Here is a 24,136-nt window from a genome sequence, read left to right as displayed (position 1 = left end):
CACTAGAGAGAACAGTAGAGTAATGCTTGTGTTGTAGTATGGTGATTGACAGTGAAGATCTTTAAAAAATAAAAATAAAAAAATCTCTCCACCTGGTCCTGACAGCTAATTAGTTCTCTTGTGAATCTGTTTTAGTAGTAACAAGATGCAAACGGTTTACAAAAGGTATTTACTACTGACCATTTGAACTTGCTTGATTGCTGAAACTGCAAATAATTCTTGATGTTATAAGCAAAGGATTACACTGATGGTTTCTTCTGCCACGGTGTTGCTGCAGGTGCAGTTCATGCTCCTGAAGCAATTCCTTCAGTGATTTATTCTGAAGGTGCTTTTTTAACTGAGAAAAAAATCCTTTAAACTCCTTATGTGGATTTGTATTGATATTTGCTTACCTTCTGCTGAGTATAAAGATAGAAACCTATTATTGGAATGCAAATATCTGATGATGGAAAATCACCTTCATTGTAAAATACAGCAGTGCTTCAGAATTGGCAACGTGCTGGAGATATGACCTTAGTGGTAGAGGATTCGGCCAGCAATGTTTAACTCAATCTTTCATTATGGTTTCTTATGTTCATCTCATTACATGAAATATTATACTCTTCTTTTTTTTTTTTTTTAAATAAAAGTTCTTGTTTCTTGTGGTATGTGTACAACTGGAGAAATTTCTTCAGGAAAGAATGCAAAGAAAACAGAGGTTTATCTGAGGATCTCCCTCCTACTCGGAGAAATCACAAGTACAAAATGTTAATGATAACAAACCTATTTTATCAATTATAGCTTTTAAAAGGCAACAAACTTTCCAAAAGATTAGTATTTAAATAGCCTATTTGATCGTGATGAAAGAAATAGTGAAATGCCTCTTCAGGGCTTGTGTGCTCTGTCTTTATATGGCTTTTGTTGTCAACTTTTCTTTGGAGATTTTTTGAACGTTGTAGGACAGGACAACTTGGTCTTCTCTTGCAGGTAAAATGAATTGTGATTCTGACAGTTTTCCTGTATTGTAAATGACTGACAGAATGAATAGAAGCAGTAGGGCTGGATGCAAATACTGTATGAAGGGGCACATTGCCCAGCAGTAGCCGTACGTTATACCTGCCCCTGTTCTGAGGTGCCTGGGCTGACACGAAGCTGTGCCAATCCAGCGTGACTTGGGGTTGCTGAAGATGGGTCAGAGAAAGTAGAGAGCTCAGTTAAAATGCTTCATCTTCGAAAAAACAGCAGGCAGCTGGGTTGCAGAAGGACTGAATTCAGCAGCTTGTCAAAGTTTGGAATTTATGAAGTTAATTAGTTGAGAATAAAGCATCTTTTATTAATGTTTGACTATCTGTGTTCATGTATAACTTAGTATGAAAGAACAGCTGATGCATGCCCAGTTTCCCTTTCTACAGCAAAAACTCTAAATAAGCTTATAAATAGTGAATAGTAAATAAATAAGGAATTATTTGGTTGTTTCAGAACATGATTCAGTGTTCTAAGCGGTGCTGTGCAATATTCAGTCACTTCTGGGTTGTTTATGTACTTTTCACTCTTTAATGAAGGACCTTGGTTTTCATTAGTATGATTTATTTAGAATGTCTTTATGGCTATAGTCAAATATCACCTATTAAAATGCCACCAGTCTTTGTCAGACACAGGCATAACCTTTTTCTACTTAGTATTTGCAGCCTATATCCTTAGCAGGGAAAATTATTAATCCCTTATGAATGCAACTGAAATGATACATGAAGTCAGCAGAAATCCTTCTATCCAGTGAGCCAGCAGGGCATGCTTATAAGCCAGCAAACTGCAGTGCTTTGCAAAATATTATGGATTCAAAAGCATAGTGAGTTATGTCTACAAGGTTTACAAAGCTAGGATTAAGACTAGCTAACGTCTACTGCTGAGGGTATATAGAACAGGTTATCTGGCACATTCTCTGGGTCTCCAAACACATTTTAGGTACATACTGATGGCCTGCTAGAATAAGTTGGGTAGCTTTTGTTTAGTGAATGACACAGTTACCCTTAAGTTTTTAATTTTCTAATAGAGCTGTACTTAATTTAAATTTCTTGGCAAGCAAACTGTTCTATTTGGTTTTGGTGATTTGAGCTCTTGCTGATTAACTTTTCCTTGTTCAGAACAAGTTGATTTAATTTATGCACATGTGAACTGATAAATGGTGGGAAGATGGAGATACTGAGGTGTCTGGTCACTTGACATGGATGCCTGTACTAAGTGTAGAATCAGTCTTGTCTTCCTTCCCCCTGTGGTGTATGAAATGTTCATTGGTGGGTGTTGTCCTTTTTTTATTTTTCATTATAGCATTTGCTGTTCAGGATCTTTGTTTTCCACCCAGGTAGCTAGGTTGCTACGTCTGGTCTTCTGACTTGCTGTCATCCCCTGTAAGCAAGATTTATTCATTTGGCTCTGTCTGTGGTGTCATTGCTGCACTTGCCTGGTATTTGTGGCTTAGGGCTCTTCCTCGATCCTGAACCCATGTGTCAGATGCAGCAAGCCAGCCCGCTGCGAGGCTGGAAGCAGTGTCTGGCACGTGGGCCTTTGGTGTGGCAGATGCGTCTTGATTTGTGCTCCCTTTGTACGGTCTGCAAAAGACCCTTTCTCACCTCTCTTAAATGAGTTGCTCACGCATTGGTACGGAACAATTCAGGCACAATTGATTCATCCACCATCAAAATCCTCTTGACTTGGTGGTGCCCAACAGCCCTATAATTCAGGGTGGGAGTCTGACTTCAAAGATACGGTCAGGCTTGGTGAAATGGAAGCAGGTCTTGCTACAGCCATGCACCCAAAGGCATGTTTGTGGAAGCTCAGAAAGCTGGTTGTGTTTTGGAGCAGCACTACTGAACAGGAAGATGTGCCTTCTCTCTTCCTCATATTCACTGAGTGCAGCTCAGTAGGCCTTTTGGGGCACATCACACAGAATCACAGAATTTCTAGGTTGGAAGAGACCTCAAGATCATCGAGTCCAACCTCTAACCTAACACTAACAGTCCCCACTAAACCATATCCCTAATGTTACAGCACAGTAACGTATATAGAAGAAATACCACTAAGTTGCAACCCAGGCATGTCACTATTGCTGATGAGTGTTCACTTGTGTCAGACTGAATGCTGGGCTTGTGTTTAGGTTTCCTGTGTTTTGTGTTCTCTCTCCTGGCTGTAAGTACCAGGACAAGATATGCATCTAATGAGTCCTGAGCAGCAGGAATGTAGGCTAGGCAAACCAAGCAAAAAGCCAAAGAATGACATTGCGTTCTTTGGGAAGTCTTTAAAAAAATAAAAATCTTCATGCTGTAGTATGTGGGGAGAGCTGCTATTTGTCAAATGATTTATACGGGGAACTAAAGCAGTGTTAACACGCTGGAATTAAAGATTGAAATGTTTCTCGCACATATGGATTCTGTCTTCTCTCCTTTTTTCCTGCGCTCCCCCTGCTCCTTCCCTGCCGTGCTTTTTTGTTTTGTTTCTCCCCTCTGTGATTAGACTTATGCCTTTTGTAATGCTCCTAGCTGTCCATCTCTTCTTGGTGTGCCTCTGGCTCCCTGCATCGCTTTTGGATCTCCTTTCTGCCAAACGTGCTCTCTTCCATGCTTATATTAGCTGTTGATAGCTATGCTGCTCACAGATCGAACACATGGAGCTGTGGAATATTATGCATTTCTGTCAGACTGGTTTTGAGGATGTCTGTGTTTTTTAAGAATATCATTACAAGTGATGGGTTAGTCCAAACCACCAAGCCTGTCTCACAGCTCAGTGGTACCTTTCTGGAGGTATTTTTGTCCTGCTGGGGACTCCAGGAAGTCATTAAAAGGCACCGTTCTCTCTCTTTCTCTCTCTCTCTCTCTCCCCCCTTTTTTTAAGAAATAAATAAATAAATAAATAAATCTGAAAGCTACAAATCAAATGTGAATGAGTCCTGGAGGCAGGCACATTGTTCATTGCGGGCTGTGGGCTCGCGGCCGAGTTGGTGCTGACTGGATCTGTCGGACTGGGTTACGGGGGGTGAGATGACTTTATTTTCAGATGGCTCGTGAAGAGTTGGAAGAAAAATGCAACAACTTCATGTGAACTCTGAGAGAGACAGCTGTGTGTATAGCTGATGGAAGAACTGCTAATGCTTTCCAGAGCGGGCTGGTCTCCTGTGATGCACTTACGGGAGCCGTGCTGGAAGAATCGGCGTCCTTCTGCCAACGCCTTAGTGGGGGAGGTGGGTCTGAAGGAGGCAGTTCCCTTTAGAGAAAGGCAAGAAGGCAAGGCTGGGTACCTGGCTGATGTTTATGCTGCCAAAACAGGTGAAAAAGGTTCATTCTCTGCGATCCTAAATAACAAAGGAGGCTGACAGAGGAGGCTTGTTTGAATTAAAGCAAGGCAGTCGCTGCTGCCAGCATGTACACAGGGAATTACGCGCTTTGAAAAGCTCTGGCCAGGGTGTGAGCAAGCTGGCTAGGAGTTTGCTAACACACTGTATGCTATTTGCAGCCTCAGCTTTGCAGGGTTGCTCTGGAAAATTAAAGATTCCCTTTCCTGGCATAAAACCACAACAAAGAGTGAGAGTGAAATGCAGCTGGCCTGTTCCTGGGTTGGAACAGCAGTGCTGCAACTTGTCTTTCTAACTGTACAAAAGTGCAGCATTCAGAATCTGAATCTAGTTTTCTGGCTGATGCTAGGTAATAGCAAGTCCTTAATTTCATCTTGTATCAGGTCTTGTTGTTATCTGGATGCTTAATTGAGAAATGGCTCTGAAAAGCCCTCTGAGAATCTGTTTGAGAGAAGTGACTTAGATCTCTAGCTCTAGGGCTGTGTCTTGTCTTAATCTTTGTCGTATTTGAATTCTATTGTGACGTGCCAAATGCATGCACAACAGAAAGAAAAATAAATATGTAATGTAAATTTTTGGGTGGTTGGCAAAGCATTTGAATTGTAAAATCCCATTTAATCCAGAAGTGCTGGCTGTATGCTCAGTGCCAGTAGGGGTGGCCACAGAAAGATGCTCATTTCCAGAAAGCATGTAGAACGCTTTGCCACAGCTGATGTAAAGTGGGGAGGGGCAACAAAACCCACATTTAACTTGAAAAAAAAAAAGAAAAAATAAAGAAAAAAAGTTATTTTAGTTTTAAGAAGACATTACATCTGGGCATGTGACTTCCACCTCAGCTTAAATGAGTTTCCTTTTCTGGGACCCATGCTCATCATGCAGGAATAGCAGTCCTTTTGTGTTCTTATTTTGCCACTGAGTGTACACAGTTGTTAACAGTGAATTTTCTTGATGGCAGTGCCTGGATGAACAGTGCTCATTTCTTCTTTTTTCCCTTCAGTCACTTGTTCCTGCTGTTATGCAGCCATTTCAGGCTGACGCGACAGGTTTGGGGAGCTATGATGTAGATAGCGAAGGCTGGGGAATGGGACAGACAGCGATGTGATGCCTCGCTGGCAGAAGGTTCCCAGCCAAGTTCGCACAGTGCTCTGGTTTGGAACTTGACCTTATCTGAAGTGCTGCTGGCACGGCTGAGAAGGGGATTCCCGATGGCTCACCGCTGTGGGGAGAGACAAGTCCCTGAGGCAGAACCACTGCTGACCAGGAAACCTGTTCTGAGCTGCTTCCTTGGCTGACAACGATCCCTTTACTGCATTTAAGTATGATTTTTCTGGGGCTGGGATGGAAGAAGTCTTTCACAAGTTTTAAATGATTTGCTCTTAGACTGGAAAACCTTCAGAGGGGTGGAGCAGTGAAGTGTGAGTACTTGTGTGCAGAGAAGTGAGCACCTCTCCGCCATCAGGTTTCTGATTAAAGAGGAACATGTTGCTTAAAAGGTTAGAATTCTTAATTTTTAATCAGTGAAGGAAATTCTAGCATGAAAGCTTTTGTCATTGTGCTGCTTAGTCTTGCTTTCTAAACATTAAAGCAAAATACTTATCTTGCAGATCCTCAGCTTCCTGTCAGTAGCACTACTTAAACCTTTACCTGTGAGTCTGAAGGGTTCTCTTTCAGCTTTCCCTCACTCCTTTAGGCACTTGAGCTGTGATCAGATCACCCCTTGACCTTCTTTTTGAGGTGAGCAGCTCGGACCTTAGGGCTGGATGTGAGACGTTTCTGATCTCTCAGCTGTTCCGTGCTGAAGTCTTCGTACGGCCGTGCTGCCAGCTGTGTTCTGAAGCCATCGCAGCACACCTGCGTCCTTCCAAGCTGTGCGTACAAGGCCCAAACAGAGTTCTTCCAGCAATGGCCATGCAAATGCCAAAGAGAGGTGATGAAATGTTCTTCCTCAAGAGTTTTCCCTGTCTACTATTCAGGATTTATGGGTGGTTGTTTTTTTTTTTTTTTGGCCTTTCTGTTAAACAGGGAACTCACAAGATGTGCACTGGGAGTCCCCTCAGCTTTGCTTCAGGGATGCTCTTTTTCCTCCCCAATGTTTTGCTTTTTTTCTCTTCTCTGTCTACAATTTAGTGCTAGTTTAACGCCAACTTAGTAACTCTACCTGCCGTCTTTCCAGCCTGTGCCAAGACTGTCCATGTACAGGGGCATAAGCTCAGTCCTGAGAAATGCACAGAGAATGCGTGAAGTAAACAGACTACTGAAAAAAAGCTGTCAGTGAACTCTCTCGGGCAGCCTCTGGCTTTGTTGGCTTGTTTTTGTCTTTAGTGTTCACATGGAGTTGTACTCATCAGAGACCTCCTGCAAAGTTTTTCCTGCTGTCATGTTTTTAGTTTCTGGGGATACGTAATATTGAGAGCTGGGCCTGTGTTAGGAGCCACTCACAGGTTTCGTGCTATGTTTTGCTTTGAGAATAGCTTTTGGTGAGGGGCTGGAAGGGAGAGGGGCAAGGTACAGAGGCAAACAGAATTGATTTAATGTGGATAATCTCGTGGGGAGTTGTTTGGACTGAAGCACTCCTGCTGTCTTGATGCCAAACAAACCTGCTTTTTGGTGCCTGATACTGGGAGATATTGGCAAGCACGTTCCTATGAGATGGGTGATGAGGTTTATTGTCAATCACTTTTGTATTCCCTAGAATGAGAAATAATTTATCTTAGAAGCCACTTCCTTGGAATTCAGCCTTAAAAAATTCATCAGTGGCCAATTTGTTCTTTCTGTCTCCCTCAAGTTTATGGAAGCTTTTTTCGTTTCTTGTGTTTGTAGCCATGTGTTTTGCCACAAAAGCATTCTTGTTGCATAGTTCAGACCTAGGGGCAAAATTGTGGGTGGATGAGGAGATTAGTTAAATTTAACACTGATCTGATATGGCAGCTAGGACACCAAAATAATGTTCCAGTCTTGGTTGTAATTTGAAGAATGCAGAGATGGCTTACATCTGCCTTGAAGTTCAAAATGCAATTCTCTAAGGTACTTCTGTAGCAGCGCAAGTAGGCGTGCATGTGTTAGCCTAAAACTGACGGGCTGGTCTAGCAGATTTCGGTTTAACACAGTAGTGGTGTGTTTAGGTGGCTGGGGTAAAGTCTGGGACACACAGACTGCTTACAGAAACTTTTTGCTGTACTTTGCAAAACTGACAGTTCTTTCTTTTGTTTTAGATGAAGGACCTAGCTTGTACTTCTGACTCCTATGTGCATGTAAGTTGATATCTAGTAATACATGCATCAGTTTAATTTATGACCAAAACTCTGTGGGGTCAAGGAGAAATGAATGCTTGTCTTGCAGAAAGGAATGTGCAAATGAGTCATCCCACACCACCGTTAATGCCAGCATTGTAGAGGCAGCAGGTGGAGATGGAGGAAAAAGCGAGCTGGAAAATTGTAGTCCGTGATGTAACCTCATCCCGCTAAAAATCTCCCTAATTTAGCCTTGCTTAGTTCATCTGAAAGACTTCAGAGAGGAAGCAAGTCAGATCTGTTCTGGGTGTGGTCAAAGATTAGACTCACACATTTCTGTTGTGTTTTTGGGAGGTGTAGTGACTAAAAAGCTGCAGACCTAAATTACTGCAAATGATAGTGAACTCTCTGTACCAAATCTTGGTGAGAAGCAGTCATTTCCTTCTCATTTCATATGCTTTCCTGGTGGACAAACTTTCCTGATATACACACTGTTGACAGCTAGGAGAAATAAAGCTACCCCTACATGTGTTCTAAGTGCTTGTTCTTTTTTCTTTATCATGTTTGTATTAAATGTAGGACTTACGCTTCTGTTTTACTGCATGATCTTGCCAAAATGCTGGGGAAAAAGAGCTTGTGACTAAGGGATTGACTGACGGATTGTGATATTCTCATCCAATTCTGGGTTTTACTACCTGGGCTGTGAGGCCTGGATCCCCCAGCTTTAATGCTTTCTTGAAATGCCACAGGCTGGCTGTAATTCCCTACAGAATTGGTAGCAAGAGCTGGATGTGTCCCAGGATGCGATTTAGCCTGTGCAAGATCTGAATTGTTCTCTGAAGTTCAATTCTTCACTGAATGGAGACGGGAGAGGAGGAATTAAGTTGTTGTGCATTTAGGTACCTTGCTAAGCTGCCTGAAGACGGGTGATGTGAGTTTGAAGCTATTATGTACCTCTTTCGCTACCTGGAAGACGTGTGTCCCCACTCTTCCCTCCCAGAAACACTTCGGGTCAGCAGATTGCTCTGTCAGAGTGCAGTTGTATCATCCTTTGGCAGTACAAAAGCTACTAGCGAGTGCTTGGTTCTGAAAGCCAGTGGGCATGCTTGGTTTGCTGAGCATTACCTTTATTTTGTGGTGGGTCTGCTTAACGTGTAATATTTAAGTACGTATCATATTGCTTCTGCTGAGGCTGAGTGGGATGTCGATGTCAAGACATCTTTGGTTAACACCCAGTCGATCTGAAAAGCAGGGCAAAGCAATACAGAGCCCTGCGAGACGTCTCACTTGTCAAAGTGACAAATTGCCCTTTCTGATTCAAAGGACCAGCTTGCATGGCAGAGCTAAGTAGCTACTGGAGAAAGGGGAGGAGAGCATGGGAAAAATACCCTATTTGTTTAGGCCTTCCCCAGTGTTTTTTGTTGTTTGTTGCCCTGAGTTTGAAGGTCTTTGTTTTCCTTAGTCTAAAACAACTTCTCAGCAGGTTGAGAGGAGCAAGGCCTCTGGGACTCTGCCTCTCCCACTTTTCGTTCTTATAAACTGTTTACAATCTCCCTCAGTTTCCTAGCTTTGTATGGAAAAGTTCAGTGGGTCAGCTTTCCCTTTAGCTTCATCCATCATTCCAGTCAATTAGAAATAGTTGAGGGCCAATTGCCCGGTCTTCCATTAACTGAGACACTTCAGATTGTTTAAAATAGCATAAAAGCCCTCTTTGTTGACCGTTGGGCAGGCTCTGTGGATTTCCCCGTTGACGGGCAGTTACCGCGTGGCTGAACAGAACCCCAGTGTCCCCGGCAGTATTTGAGGGATGAATATTACTACTACAGGCCTTGTCTGCGTTTTGATTCCTTCTCCTTCACCTCCGCCTCTCGCTTTCCCTGAAAGGTGTGATGCCTTCAGATGGTGAATTACCATGCCTGCTTGCGAAAAAAGCTGCTTTGTGGCTTTTCAAAACTTCTGTAGTAAAGGGTGTTTTTTTTTTCCAGTTGCTGAAAAGTTTCTTTTTAACCTTGGTGCTTTAAAAGCTCTCGGCATTATTTGTTAGTTGCTTGTCGTGTGTGTTTCTAAAGGACAAAGGAAGTGTGTAAGTGTTCAGGAAACAGCCAGGGCATTGTGGTGTGCGGCTGAGTTCATTCTGGTACCCCATGCCAGGACAGCCTGCTTTCATTTAGGGCTAACATTTTCCTTATGTTCAGAACTGCCCAGCCTCAGGGTAGGGCTTGTGTGAGAGCTCCAGCAGAGCACTGGAAGCTCGTCATAGGTTAACGTGTTTGGGTTGACACTGAAGTGAGCTGTTATGTATAAAAATATTACATTTTGTTTCCCATGACATTTAACCAGAGAAGTAGGCTTACCGAGAGGAGATTGGTTTATCTGTAGCAATGTAGATATTTACGTATTCTCATCTTGAAACCCTTGTCCATCTTGCAAACTCTTTCTGATGCCATACACTGCTTTGGTTTCAGTATGGCCTAGTCCATGTACTTCTTGTTGTTCTGGAGTCATTTTGCCCGAGTGGTGTGTTATCATTTGATCCCAGCTGTACTGCAATATTTCCCCTGATTGTGAAGTCTGGATAGCTGCGACTGAGCAGCTGTGCTTGGGGCTGATGGCCTGGACCTTGCCGTGTCTTTTGGAACTGGAGGAAAGCAGTTTGCGGCCGCCCTTGAATATAAGGAGGTGCCCTGTCGTAGTAGTGCTAGCATGTGAGGGCTTACCTGTTTCTCTGCCTGCTCATCCCTTTTGGATCGTGCTTCTGGAAATGTCCCCTCTGTGGCTGCCTCCCAGATGATAGAGACTCAGTGATGTGCATGTGCTAGTGAGCTTGGATTGCAGCTCATGCTACTGAGAAGCAGAAGAAGCTCTCTGGACAGCAGGGATTTGGGGTCTTGGATAAGAGAAAAGGGAGCTTGACAGGTCAGGGGAATGTGATGATGATCGGATTTGAGAGTCTTCAGCTGCTGGGGAGCTGGATCTTGTACTGGATCTTGTCTGCCACAAATGCACCAAGCAAGCTCCACCAGTGACTTTCTTGTCTTTGATGTCCTTCTGGGTTACCAACCTGATGTATCCTCCTCAAACAAGGAACATACAGGCTTGTTGGACTGACGTGTTTCTAGAGACTTGCATTTTTTTCCTCCTTCTTTCTCTTCCACGTGCTTTCAGCAAATAACAGCCTGAGGACGTGTCTGAGCTAGAAGTGCAGACCTAGGTTGGAAGGAGACCAGTGGGGCAGAACATCAACCCGAGATTTGAGTCTGACAAAATTGATGTTTGTTTGCTTTGTACTTGTAAATTACCTCATGCTTTGCAGAAATTGAAGCCTTAATAAGTAATTTAAACAAAGTATGAGAAGGGGAGGAGAGAGAAAATCCCTATTTGCTGTAATTAGCGCTCTTGTTCAATGCCATTAATTATACCCAGCCTTCTAATGTTCTTCACAGGAGTTGATACACTTGAGCTTTGTCTGTGCCGGGATCAAGTGAGGACGAGTATGTCCACTGATGTAGAATCCAGCCTTTGTGCTTTGCAAAACCCTTCAAATTTGGTATCTAGCAGTAGCCTGGAGTAAGCAGTAGCCTGAATAGCCTGCATTGCAGTCTGCTGAACAAAGGATGTGTCTGGGAGAATGATGACTCGATGTACATGTTTTCCGTGGTTTTGAAGAGGGACTGTTTTAGTGGAAGTAATAATCTCCTGCAATTTTATATTATTGCCAGGCTGTTTTAAATTGTTTCATAGGCAGAGAATAAAGAACTTTGTTTACTGTTTTAAAGTAGGATGTCTGATCCTCCTAGGGGAGGTTATTCTTTTATTAAGAAAGATATAAAATAGCTGCTTTGATGGAAATATAAGTCTAGGAATTGAGATGGTGATGATTATAGAAGCTGTAGCGTTCTAATGCAAAATAAGCCCTAGGAGGTATGTGCCCTAAATGGCAAATCACTCTGTTTTTTAACAAAACAGGAATTACTTATTATTTTGATTCTTGCTTATTTTACAAGGTCTTTAGCTATTTCATCTGCACTTAACTTTTACAGGCTGGGGATAAATTGATTGTTGCTGTTGTTTTGCTTTTTAAATAGCTTGGCGTTTTTAAAGCATGCTGGAGACGGTAGCACAGATCAACAGCATAGGATTCATTTGGTACTCAAAAAAGGCAGAGAGAAAAGCTGTGACTACTGATATCATATGCACTAGCTGAGTTAGAATCTGTTCTTATAACCTGGTGTTGTCTTGTGATCTTCCTGAAAGGAGCCAAAGTTCATTATTTCAAGAAAACCTCACAGCTAATGCATATTAATTTCTGGGAGGTAGCAACTTGCCATGTGTTTGTTTATTACAGGAGGTCTCCTGCAGCCATTTTACTGGGGCAGTGGGATCCCTCAGGGCCCTGAGGATACTGATAGACCTTCGTGGCCCTGACCAAACTCAGGTGGGCTTCCACCCACGTTCCCAGCCCAGAGGCCTGGGCCCTGTGCCCTCAGTCCTGTGGCTGGCCATGAACCCAGCTGATCCAGACCCTGACCTACAGCCTGCCTTCCTGGCCTGACCTCATTGCCTGCCTTGTCACCATGGACTTGCCTGGTTATCACTGGGCCTAACCCTAACCCTGTCCTGCAGATTTACGTCCTAGCTAGGCCTCAAGCTTCCACCATCAACATGATGGTGCGCTCTTGGCCGGGCCTGGCTGCCACCTCCAGGTCTGTCCTGCTCACCTCACTCAGGTGCTGTGTGGCACCAGCTGGCATGGCCTCTGCCCTGTCATCCACAGGGTCCCCCCTCAGCTCCCACATCCCTCAGGGAGCTGCCAGCCCTTACTGTTCTGTAATCTCTGTCACTCTGCTCTTCTGCTTAACTGTTTCAAAGGGGACCTCCCCAGAGGAGGAGGGAGCCAACGTGGAGGAACTGTCAAGATTCCTGACAGTCCCCTCATTGAAAGGGACTGGAGAGAAGCTCCCCTCGTGTTTAGTTTTCCCAGATGCTCAGCTGGGAGTATAGCCGTCACTGAGGCATAGCAGATCCCTCTTGTGCTGGAGAACCCCATCTTGTTTGACAGGGGGGGATAGACCAGAGGGACTTGGCCACTGTTGTGGGGAAAGAGGAGTTGCTATCTTGCTTTTGCTTGGAAAAAGCAAGATTGCTTTCCAAGTTGGAATTATCTACCTTTAGCAGTAGGATTATTCATTAGGAGTGTCATATTCCAGATCTATCTGGTAACTGGTGTTTAAGTTTGAATAATTAGGCTCAACTGCCAAATGTTTGGAATCTGAGATGCTGAGATGTATTTAGCAAAAGCGTCCTAGATACTGCCTTAGAAGCCGAGCACAGAGGAAGGTGGTTGAAAGGGGTGATGTGTCCCAGTTTCTGCAATTTGTGATGACCTAAAATCCATAATGATGGAAACTAAAAACAGATAACAACATCTTTGCATCTTTTCTCTGTTAGTGCTAGCTTGTGACAACTACAAGTTAGCAATGTGGAGAAAATACTGGTTTGGGAGATCAAAGAACCACCTCCTTAAACTGATTCAGGGAAGAGTAAACTGGATGATACTCTGTCCTCTTTGCGCATTGCGCTCCTCAGTAGCTCATGTAGTAAGAAAGAAAAGACAAGAAAATGCTGTCTGGTTAGTTGTCTGTGTTGGGATATTCACCTCAAACTTGGTAAGCTTTTATTCTGTCTGATGCTCAGGACAGGCTATTGCTAACAATTCTTTCTCCTGCAGACCTGTACTGTATCTGTACCTGGATCTTTATTTTAGGAGCAGCCACATGATAGAAACTGGCTTGGCATTCATTTGAAGTCAATATGCTCTAGTTTGCAATTTGCTCATGTTTAAGTGCCCAGCTTTAAAGGTTTGTTTTGCCTACAGGCACTCTGAATACAAAGGGATGCTATTTTTTTCATGAAGTAAAAGTTTTACAAAAACACAAAGAACAAAATACTTGATTCCACCTTCCATCTCCTCAGATTTATCATTGCAAAGCAGAGTTTGCCTCTGAAGAATCCAGAGAAGGAAGAAATGTGAGTTCATGCAGTCGTCTCAAGGTGCAGGTAGAAATGAGCAAGATGGGTGAGATGTGTCTATGCACGTACATGTGTGAGAGCAGCGAGCAAGTTGCACCTTGAATCAGTTCTGGCATTTGATGCCACAGAGATGACAAGGAGGTTTACAGGGACGAAATGTAATGGAATTAATCTGTTTGTGTAACTAGTGTCTTTGATGTTGGCCAGACTGCTTGTGTGAAGATGTGTGGAAGTTCTGAGTCTTCACTGTGCTGCAATATTTTGTAAATTCTTCTGTTTAAAGGGAAGCTCTGCTGCGGAGTGGGGAAAACTGAATTGCGGTTGGAATTTATTATCTTTGGGGAAAAACATGAAGGGATTCATGTATTTGTCGCAGGAGCTAGTTTCCCTCCTGAAGTTTTAGGCAAAAGACACCATCTGACATCTGAACTGTACCATAACTGATGATGTGCTGAATCTTTTATCGGCTGTAACAATGAAGTACTGCAGACTGAAAGGGGTGATTTTCATTAGGATTTCAAAAGCCTTATTCTGTTGATAAATTCTGTAGCCTGAGTTATTTTGTGATTTCAATAAAATGAGAGCAATGCCTGCTTATATCACCTCTGGTGGTCTAGCACGTGCTACCTTTGTAGGCTGTCCTTGTTGCTTTTTGACTGAGACAATTGCTGAAGGCTTATTGTCATGGTCTTGGTTAATATTAGTATTTACCTGAAAATGAAAGCAGCTGCCTTACTAGAGCCCTCATTCCAGAACGTCAGAATACAGCTGTAGACAAAGGAGACTGAACAAGGGCATCTTGGCTTGTTTCAAAGGAAATTATAGATCGCACAGGAATTAAATGACAAGTTTTCCCCGTGGAGCTTAATGAGACCTCAGTACCCTGTTCCTGCTCACTGGTAAAAAGTCACTTGGAAGGATAATGTCCTTCAGAGCTTACACTAAACCACGGCACAGCAAAAAGGGCAATCCTAAAGTTCATCATCAGGATGAAATACAATTTTTCTAAATAATGTTTTGCAAAATAAAATTGTGTAGTTCATGGTGATGAGGCTTCTCACAAGTACAGGGTATTTAAACCTTGAGGTGATTGGATTCGATTCCCACATGGCAACAGTTTCATCCCAATCATTTTGTTTTTCTGTGATGTGAAAACGTATACTGAATTTGCCCATGGTGTTTTCTTTAGAAAAAGTGTATTAACTTTGCAAGTTAAGGCCCTGTGTCATTCTTCTCCATTAAAAGAAAAAAAAAAAGTGTGTGTGTATATATATGTTCCTTAATAAAGGCTCCTCTTTGTATGCCTGTTTGACAAGATGAGCAAAGCTTTCTTTGGCTTTGAGGCTTGTGTAGCCTGATAGCTTCAGGAATTATAATGAAATGAACAGTCTGCCATTTCATTTCACATAGTTGAGGATTCATAATGCCGGAGAAAAGTCTTATTTCTCAGTATGTAAGCCAGGTCTTTATTGGCCACTTGCTGTGAAACTTCTAAAATACATTCATATACCAAAGGGGAGCTTCTCTGATTTCTGTGCTGAGACACACAATTGCATAAGAAAAAGGAAAGTTCAGACGTTTGTGCTGGTGAGAAGCAGAAACATTCTCTTTGGGCAGTATTCCTGCGAGAACTGGCCTTTGATCTAGTTTCGTTCTGTTTAGTGTTTCTGTGTGTTGTCTATCTGTTACAAGTTTTAAACGAGCTTACAGCCGGTTAGATCTTACCCCCTTGGCAAAGGGAGGATGTCAGAAGGGTGGCATTGCACGTAATGCAGCTGTTAATCTCTAGCTGTCCCTTTTAGATTATCATTGCTGTGGAGAGTTTGAGACAGGTGTCAGTTTAATGGTACGTACTGATGCTTTATAGTCTTCTGTAGTCTGCAACTGAGTGGATTTTATTAAATGGAAATAAACTTTTAACGATGTGTAAGATAAACTGCTTGGAAACCCAGTGGTCCTGTTTGCTGCAGAACAGAACGAATGTTTTTCTGGGCAGAAATTCCACTTCTCCTAGAGAGGGCATCGAAGAGGAAGCTTAAGGCAGGCTTAAATATAAGGCAGTAGTCTGTTAGTCTGTAATAGCTTGCCTATAAATATGAAGTTCATTGTAGCTGCTTCACATGATTTCCATTTACTGAGCTGAGCCCAGTCATACCAGCGTAGTTACAGCATGCTTTTCTGAGGCAGTAAATTATTATTTTCTCTGAATCTCTATTTGCAAGTTGTTGAGTAGAGTGTGTTATTCAGTTGAAAAAGCTGAAATCAATAAAATATTTATACCGTGATGGTAGAAGTGAAAAATTCATTTTATTATTATTTTTTTGCCTGTTTCTTTAGGAACAAAGCCCTAGTAACCAGACATCAATTGCAATGATGCAAGAACCTCAGGAAATGGTGGAAGAAACAGTTACTGTGGAGGAAGACCCAGGCACTCCTACTTCCCATGTGTCAATTGTCACTTCTGAAGATGGAACCACAAGGAGAACTGAAACCAAGGTGAGAGGTTAATAACCAACGAAGAAAATGGGAAACCACCACTTAATCACAAAATAAAAATAGCAGGGAGTAGCACAAGTGATGGGAATCATGCTATTTTGATCCTCAGTGATTTTTGAGTGTGTTCCCTTTGCCGGCAAAGCTGAGATAAAGTTGTTTTTCAGTTTTGTCTCTATGTCCAGATTGCTCCCAATTGGTTGTGCTGATACAGGTGTTCACGGAGCTGCAAACTGAGCAGCAAAAATTATCTGGGTTAACCAAACAGAAACATTGGCACCCATTCCCAGACTGCTCTTTTAAGGTTCAGTTTGTTTTATTGACACAATTCACAGAATTGCTCTGCAAACACGTACAGTGATGTGAGAATTAGATGAGATAGAAGGGCTTGGAATAAAAGACTTTTGCAGTTGAGGAGTATGTGCTTGGAAGCATGTCTTCAAATTAGTTATAATCTGTAACAACAATATGCGATTATGCTTTTGTCCTTTAGAACAAGAAGCATCCTATTTAAATGAAGCCACAACATTTACATTCTGCCGCAATATGGTGAATGGGAGTTTACTCCTGATGAGTAGGCAATGGTCTCAAGCAACCTGTACCTCAGGTTCCGCTGGATTACAGACGCTGCATGTTGTCTTTTCCTGATGTCTTTTTGTTCCCTTCTCTAGGTTTTGTGTAAGATAATTTTTGCAGTCTCTGATGAGCAGGTGCTGCATGTTCGTGGTTGTATTGCATGCTGTTGGTACAGTTTTTGGAACAGTAATATGACTTGACGTTTGGGTCTTGAGTTGAGCTGACCTCTTAGTTAGGTTTTGGTCTTGCGAAAGATCAAGGGTGATTCCTTTTTTAAAAAACTTGTAAACAGAAGTGATTTAAAAAAAGGCTGTCCAGCTGCTTTCTATGTCAGAAGGAGTTAAATAGAGGTTGGTGTATATATCAGGGTTTATTTTTACTGACATTCCAGAATTGCAGTCCTCTAAGGTTTGCAGAGGACGTTGGAGTCGCAGGTTAGAGTGAAGGAGCATTGGTTTCCTGAGATCACAGGGCCTGCATGCATTGGTATAAACTGAGTATCTCCTTTAAAATTTGTTAGTTAAAAGATAGATTTAACTGGCCTGTTTTCTCCTTCTTAGAAGGAAATGAAGGTCTTAAGAACTAAAACCTAAAAAGCAACAAAACCCATTTTGATTAATTCTTCAAATAATTTACTGTATTTCATTTGTGACTTACTTGACAGAAACGCCGTTTTGTTTTTTTCTCTTGGCAACAACTGTTTACAGGAAGGAAGTGATAAAATTACAGTGGTGATGGACACCTTTTTATATGGACTAACAGTAGTGCATATTTTTAGGACAAAGTGCAGCTATGCGAAGGAATATAATGATAGCTATGACTATACAAATAGAGTAGAGGCCATGTAGCAGTCCCTAGATAACGGAACTACACGGAATGAAATAGTTTGTCTGAAATAGTCACGCCGCTGATAAATCTGCGTGTTTGTCATAACAGACAAGGTGTGTTCTTCTCCTGTGTGGCACAGCTGTTGTTTTACCATCTGCCCACAGAAAAGGGCAGTGGCAGCTCCAAAAAAGGCATTATGTCTGCATGTGGGGAAAAACAGTAAAAAGAACAGCTCTACGACTGCTGTTCATTTCTAAGAGCAATGTTTTCCTGCTACTCTAGTTCATTCCAGGCACTGAAACGCATTAATAACAGGGGGAGGGAGGGTGCACAGTTGTCAGATTCTGGTTTTATGTTGTTTCAAATAATTCCACTGATTTCTACTTACATACTACCTGGAGGTGTTTCCTAATATTTCATTAGTCTCTTTAGCAACTCTTTAATACATAAATAAAGAAAAATCCAGCTGTTGAGAAAGTGGCTCTGAAATGTCTAAACACAGGCCGGCATAGCCCTAACTGTTGAAAGAAACACTGGGTCTTTGCTGAGGTTGTTGCTGTCTCTGAGTGGTTTTGTTTTGACTTTTCCTTGTTGTAATAATATGGTGTAAATTTAACAGCACTTAGAGATGAATCCGAGGTCAGATTTTTTTGTGTCTTTTTCTTTAATCACATTGGTTTCAACTTATGTTTTGTTTTGGTAGTGAATGTGAAAATGAAAACTGTTGTCATTGGAATTCCATAGCATTGGTTAAGTGTCCTGCAGTTAATTGGCATTGACTTCCTATCACTTCTAATAGGTATCATCATGGTGCTTTTATAGGTCATCCTATTACACGTGAGTGCCTTATGGAGAAAATGAAGCTTCCCCGTACCTTTTGTGTGGTGGCAAAATTCTGACCTTGTTGCTCAGATGAGGACAGCGAAGGAGAGTTGCTGTGGGATGCGAGATGCAAACGTGTCCCCTGGGCATGCAGCGTGCTGCAGGAGCACTGGTCCTCCTCTTGACTAATGGCTGCAGATGGGACTATAGTTGAGGTGTATGACTTGATCGGTACTGTCCCGGTGCTCTGCTGTGGCAGCATGAGTACTTGAGCAATTTTAATCTCCCTGGGCCAGTGCTTCCTCTCTGTAAACAAGCACACTAATCAGTACATACCCTACTAAGTGTTGGTTGGGACCTACAGAATTTGACTACCTAGAAACTGGCTATCTCAGATCAATTGCCACTCGATTGCAACGATAAAATACTACTTCAAGGCAAAAATGTCACCTCTCTTAGTTTAGAATCTGCCTGGTAGAACAATCCAATACAATTCTGCCTTTTAAGATTTATTTCAGGATTGTTCATCTGTATGGCTGTATACATAATGGCTTTGGGTAACGAGTGGCACAAGTTGCAGCATGTGCCTACTGGCAGGAGTAGGGCTGGAAGCTGTGGTAGTGCTGATGCCAGGGGACTGTCCCCATGTCCTGGCTGTGATGGGTTTGCTGGCTTTGCACGTGGTTTGCAAATCTCAAAGGGGTGTGCTGCTGCCTGGAGAGAGTGGGAATTGTATTGTCAGTGGGCTCGTTTTAATGAGTTCTTTAGTGATGCTCCCGCTAGTAGGTTCTTTTAAAACTGCTGTTTGGCGTCTCTCTGCCTGTTCCCTCCTAGATATATATATATATATATATATATATATATATATATATATATATATATATATATATATATATATAAAAAAAAAAGGTGGTGGGGGAAGGAAAAAAAAAAAAAGATGAAAAAAGAAAACACCATAAATCTAGCCTTGCTTTTGTTGTCTGTGCCTTTAATCTTTGTAAAGGAACAGCATTTTCTGTGGAATCCTAACATCTATTTATGGTAACAATCTAATCCCTTACTTAATAAGGGTAATAGTTAAATTTGGGATAGTCACACTGTGTTTGTTCAATGTTAGGAGGTTAAGTTTATGTTCACCTTTTTTTTTCTTTTTTTTCTTTTCTTTCTTTTTTTTTTTTTTTTTTTTTTTTGAGCAATCAGTTAAAGCAAGTTAGCACAACATACAAATAAAGGTTTTTACGCTCTGTTTCATTTGCTCTGGGCTTCCTTGGAGAAGGCCTTAGAACCTATCCCTGTTACCTCTGTAACCAGACAGTTTTTCTGGGCAGTGCCAGTCACGTTTTCCAACCCTACTTGTCTTAAAAAGCAAGACAAGTTGCTTTCTCAGTCAAAATAACACAGGTCATGTTTTTAAGAGATGAAGAGACCAAAGGAGTTTTCCAAAGGTGTACTTTCTTGTTACATAGCTTATATGTGGATTAGTCAACCCTCTGTATTTTTGGACACATCAAAAGAAAACTGTTTTTGCTGTGTTGTACAACTCGCTAGCTTGCTGGAGAGTGATGTCTATGAAATTATTGCACTGGAATTGGAGCATAGCAAAAGCTATAAAAGTGGATGCTCCTGTATGCTGCTGTTCCTTGTTTTCTTTTATAAATCTCTCCCTCTCCCCTTTCCTTTCCCTTCCTCTCTCCCCCTCCCCTCCAAGCCCTTCTGTATAGAGGTTATTCTTGCCAATAATACATTAAGTAAACAACCTCAACTCAGAAGCATTGACAGTTTGGTGTGCTTTTCCCCCACATCTCTGATGATGCCTGTAGCAGTGAAGCAGGAAGAAGGCATAATAGAATTTAATATTTGACATATTTTAAATAGAGAACATCTGCCTTCTCAAAAATGAGATATCTGAGTAATTTTCCCCAAACTGTTATTATCTTAGTACTGTGCTGGCTAAGTCCCTACATAACATTCCCTGCACAAAAAAAAAATATCAGATAATGCTTCATTTCAGCTTTATAATCTCTCTGGAAGCCAAATACCTATCGTGCTAAACCAGTGAAAGTCACCTTGGGGACAGGACTACCACTTTTCAACAGTAGGCTGGAATGCTGCCATGTGTCAAAGGAAACCTGTTTGTAAGTTAAGAGAATGGAGTAAAACAAACTAGATTTCTGTGTTTATGTTAATGCTTGCTTTTTTTTTTTTCTTTCTTTAGGCACCTTTTATTTTTGTCTTTGTTGAAATGCTGAAAGATTTGAGAGATCTAGGTCACTTCTCTTCATCGAAGGTGATGTTTTATGATGACAAACTGTGAAATCAATCTGTACACAAAGCTCTTTTATTTCCAGTCCATCCATTTGCTTTGTGCTAATACTCACAAAGTCCAGGTCTTTCCCTACAGTGATTCCTGCTGCTCTCCCTTCCTAGCACCAGTGACTGGGAAGTGCTTGTGGCTTCAACTCCTCAGTTGCGTTGGTGCCAGTTACCCTGGGATGCAGGTCTTTGAAACTTTGCAGAAAATTCAGGGGGAGTTAGATAATGGAGCAGGAATGGATTTCAGCTGAAGTTGAGGGCCCTTTGAAAATGTGAAACATTAAGCTTAAAATTGAAGGGGAGAAATTTGAGCTGTTGTTTTGAAAACCTATGGGGTGAGTTCTTACATAGCATTTAATAGAAAGGTAATAGCTTCAGCCTGCTTGAGCTGATTATTTTTTACAGTCCATAGTTCAAAAATAAGCTCTCAGAAATGTCAGAATGCTTTTATCCTTGCACATTCTTTCTCATCTGTTTTTGTTTTATGACATAGTCTCAACAAATTTTTTAGCCCCGTCAGCTTTTATAAAGTACTTAGTTAATCAAAAAAAAAAAAAAAAGAAAGGAAAGGAAAAAAATGTGGGGGACAAAGCAAAACTGAAAAACAAAAGCTCTCAGTAACAAGATGGAAGGCAGGAATTAGGAGTAATTGTTAAGTTGACAGCAACTGCCTGTGACAGCACGCTTCCATTGAAATCTCAGTACTGTCTTTTCTCCACTGTCTGAGCACTGTGCACTTTGACAAACCTTCTTGTACCAGCTGGACATGCATCCAGTAAGTCCAGTCACTATTTTCCCATCACTTGAAGAAAAATAGAAGGATAAAAGACAGAAAAATGCCAAAGCTGCTTCAAATGTGTGAATATTTCCTTTGTGTTTTGTTGGCAAATGGCTTTCCAGAGATGGAACTAATGACTAACGTTATCACGGAGCTTGTAGGGTAATTACCTAACAGGATAATTGCAGCGTGGGGTTGGAAGAGAACAATGGCAAGGTCAGGAAACCTGCAGTGTGGTTATATTCCTGTTTGGGGGGCAGGTGAGTGTGTTGACAGCTCCCACGTGCTGTCCCTTTAGAAGACAGATGATTGCTTTAGGATTTTGGCTCCAGAGGGCCTGAATAAGTTGGTATGTTGGAACTTCTTTTTTTCTTTTTTTTTTCTGTGGCTGAAACCTTAATATAATTTACAGGAAATACACAACTACAAATATGTTTCAAGCATATTCAAATAACCTCTTCCTAGAGAAGCAGTTTGAAGCTCTTGTCTGGTAATCTGTGGGATTGTGGCAGTGAAGCAATTGAGCACCCTTTGATTTGTAATCAGGCTAAAAACCTCTCTAAATGGATTTTCTTTAGATAAACAGAGGAAGTCAAATTGCAGTACCTCTGAGTAACTTGTATCTCTGAATTGTTCATTAGAACGTATCTGCGGTGCAGAGTTCATGCTAATAAATCTTTGTGGAGATTGGGCACATCTGCGGGATCAGGTGTCTCACAGATAAGGCACTGCTGGGACTCCCGTTTGGAACAGCTTCGTTTTCTCTGGCTAATGCATCAGTATTAGGAAACCACAAAAATGTTGGGAGCGAAGATTACTGTGCTGTCAGCTATTCAAGAGTGCCTCTGTCCTTTTAAGAAATATAAATGAAACATTCCCTTGAGCTGAGTTTCCTGAAGTAAAGGTTTATTGTTTTTTTTGCTTGGAAGCCTAATAAATGGACCTTCCTCTGTGTGCTGGCTAATTGCTTCCAAAAAGCTTCCCTCTATTGTCCTGTAGGCAACGACGTCTGTTTATCAGATGATAAATCTTCTGTTTTGATGCCTGCCCCTGAGAAATGAGGCGTAGTGCAAATACTCCTTGTCTCTCGAAGTAGGAAGACTCGCTTTGATTCCCCCACCGTAACACCTGTAGCATTATTGAATGCTTTAATGCTAGGAGAAACGTGTACCTTAATGCTTGAGTGAAATGTTCCTTTTTATCTGTCTGACAAGGGGTTTTGGTTTTGCTGTTTTTTTCTGCTTAGGGGCAGCATTCAGCAAACGGTAGAGGTAGAGCTGTGCTAATGATGTAAACTTGTTCTCCCCCCGTGTGTCGGCTGATGATGCGTCTTTTTGGCTAGCACAGACATGGAAAACTTGTCTATGCTCAGAGAGGATAATGAAGCAGATTGGGAAAAAAATGCAACTGAATCTCCTGTGTTCTGTATAGGTGATAGACATCTCTGTACTCTGTAGAGCACCAGAGCATGGTGAAGTCGTCCCAATTGCCATTAAATGTAATGGTTAAGTCACAAATTGTGTAGGAACTGTTCTTCAGAAAGTTCTCATTTTCTACTTCGTCTTTTGTGTATGTGTACTGAATTCTTGTAGTCAGTTGTCCTTCCCAAGGTGTTTCTGTGCTGTTTTACCCCATTCTGTTTGACAGTAACAGTGATTCTCCACACAAGTAAACAGGCAAAAATGCCCAAGTGTCCGTACTGGCAGGAGAAGTGGTGGCTCCTCTGCACAGCCCGTGTCCGAGGATCTTGCAGGTCAAAGCTTATTCCTTCTCTTGTGCTGTTGCCGCAACCACACTGTAGTAAATTAGGTGTCTTTCCTTGTCTGATCTAGAAAATTTTGTGAAAAGTTGCCTGACAAACTATACGTGTACTGCACCACGTGTCTTGAAAAGAGGAACTCGGAATTAGATTTAGGATATCTGGCTTCTGCTGAATAGTGCTGAAAGAAAGAGCTTTGTGAGGATACGCGAGCCCTCTTCTTGGCATCGAGAGAGCTACTTTTTTGTTCTTTACTGTGCAAAAGTATCGATTTCTGATTCATCAAAGTGTAGAAATGCTACCTGACTTCCTGTTAGTCAGGTTACTGCTCCCCCAGTTCAAGAATGCTGAGTCCCAGCACTTAGTGTCCAGTGTTTTCAGGGCTTTGCAAAACTTGCATATTTCAGGCCTGAGAAATGTTGCTTTTTCTACTGTTAGAAGATCACTTCTGAGCACACTGCTTTGAATGCAACTTTTGTTTCAAACTCAGTAGGAGAACACTGAGCTGTATTCCACTTGTTTATGTCCACGTTACAAAGAGCCACTGTAAGCTGCCCCAAATCTTTTTTGTCTTTTAAATGCTGTCTAGCTTTATAAATGCCATGACAGCCGTCATGCTGATGCTGAATGGAAAGTTGGAGTATTGTGCACAGGTAATAAGCAAAAAACACTGTTGGATTCTATGTCACAGAACAAATTTTTGTTTCTAGCTTTTAATTCTGTTATTTTAGTTATTATAACATGTGCCTTTAGTTCAAAAGGGATATTTGTAGGGCTGGAAACTAGCATCTTTCTTGAAGCTTACTTGGTAAGGAAATCCTTTTGGGATTAAGAGGAAGATGTTCAGCTGTGGCCCAAATTAGGTGATAAGATAAAATAAGATTATGTTGGTACCTGGCTATGCTTTATTCAACATCACGGTGCTGCTTAATTATGCTGCTGGTGGAGAGCCATTTGTGCTGCTTGCACTATTGCAGGATTTCATC

The 24,136-nt window shown here is 41.8% G+C and overlaps 1 protein-coding gene across 41 annotated transcripts in view; it reads left to right on the top strand.

The window, feature by feature from the left end:
- ARVCF (ARVCF delta catenin family member) overlaps positions 1–24,136 on the top strand; it is a 277,795-nt gene that overhangs the window by 169,742 nt on the left and 83,917 nt on the right. For 25 of the 41 annotated variants that reach the window (XM_072024632.1, XM_038187330.2, XM_072024619.1 and 22 more), the window contains one exon: positions 15,919–16,077. In XM_072024632.1, coding sequence (XP_071880733.1) covers positions 15,952–16,077 — 126 coding nt within the window. In that variant the 5' untranslated portion in view covers positions 15,919–15,951. Of the gene's footprint in view, positions 1–7,533; positions 7,573–15,918; positions 16,078–24,136 lie in introns of all 41 variants that reach the window. The other 16 variants (XM_038187328.2, XM_038187325.2, XM_072024613.1 and 13 more) reach the window with 1 other exon arrangement.

The sequence above is a fragment of the Anas platyrhynchos genome, chromosome 16 (assembly GCF_047663525.1).
Source record: "Anas platyrhynchos isolate ZD024472 breed Pekin duck chromosome 16, IASCAAS_PekinDuck_T2T, whole genome shotgun sequence".
NCBI classification, from domain to species: domain Eukaryota; kingdom Metazoa; phylum Chordata; class Aves; order Anseriformes; family Anatidae; genus Anas; species Anas platyrhynchos.
This window is presented reverse-complemented; position numbering and strand designations above follow the sequence as displayed.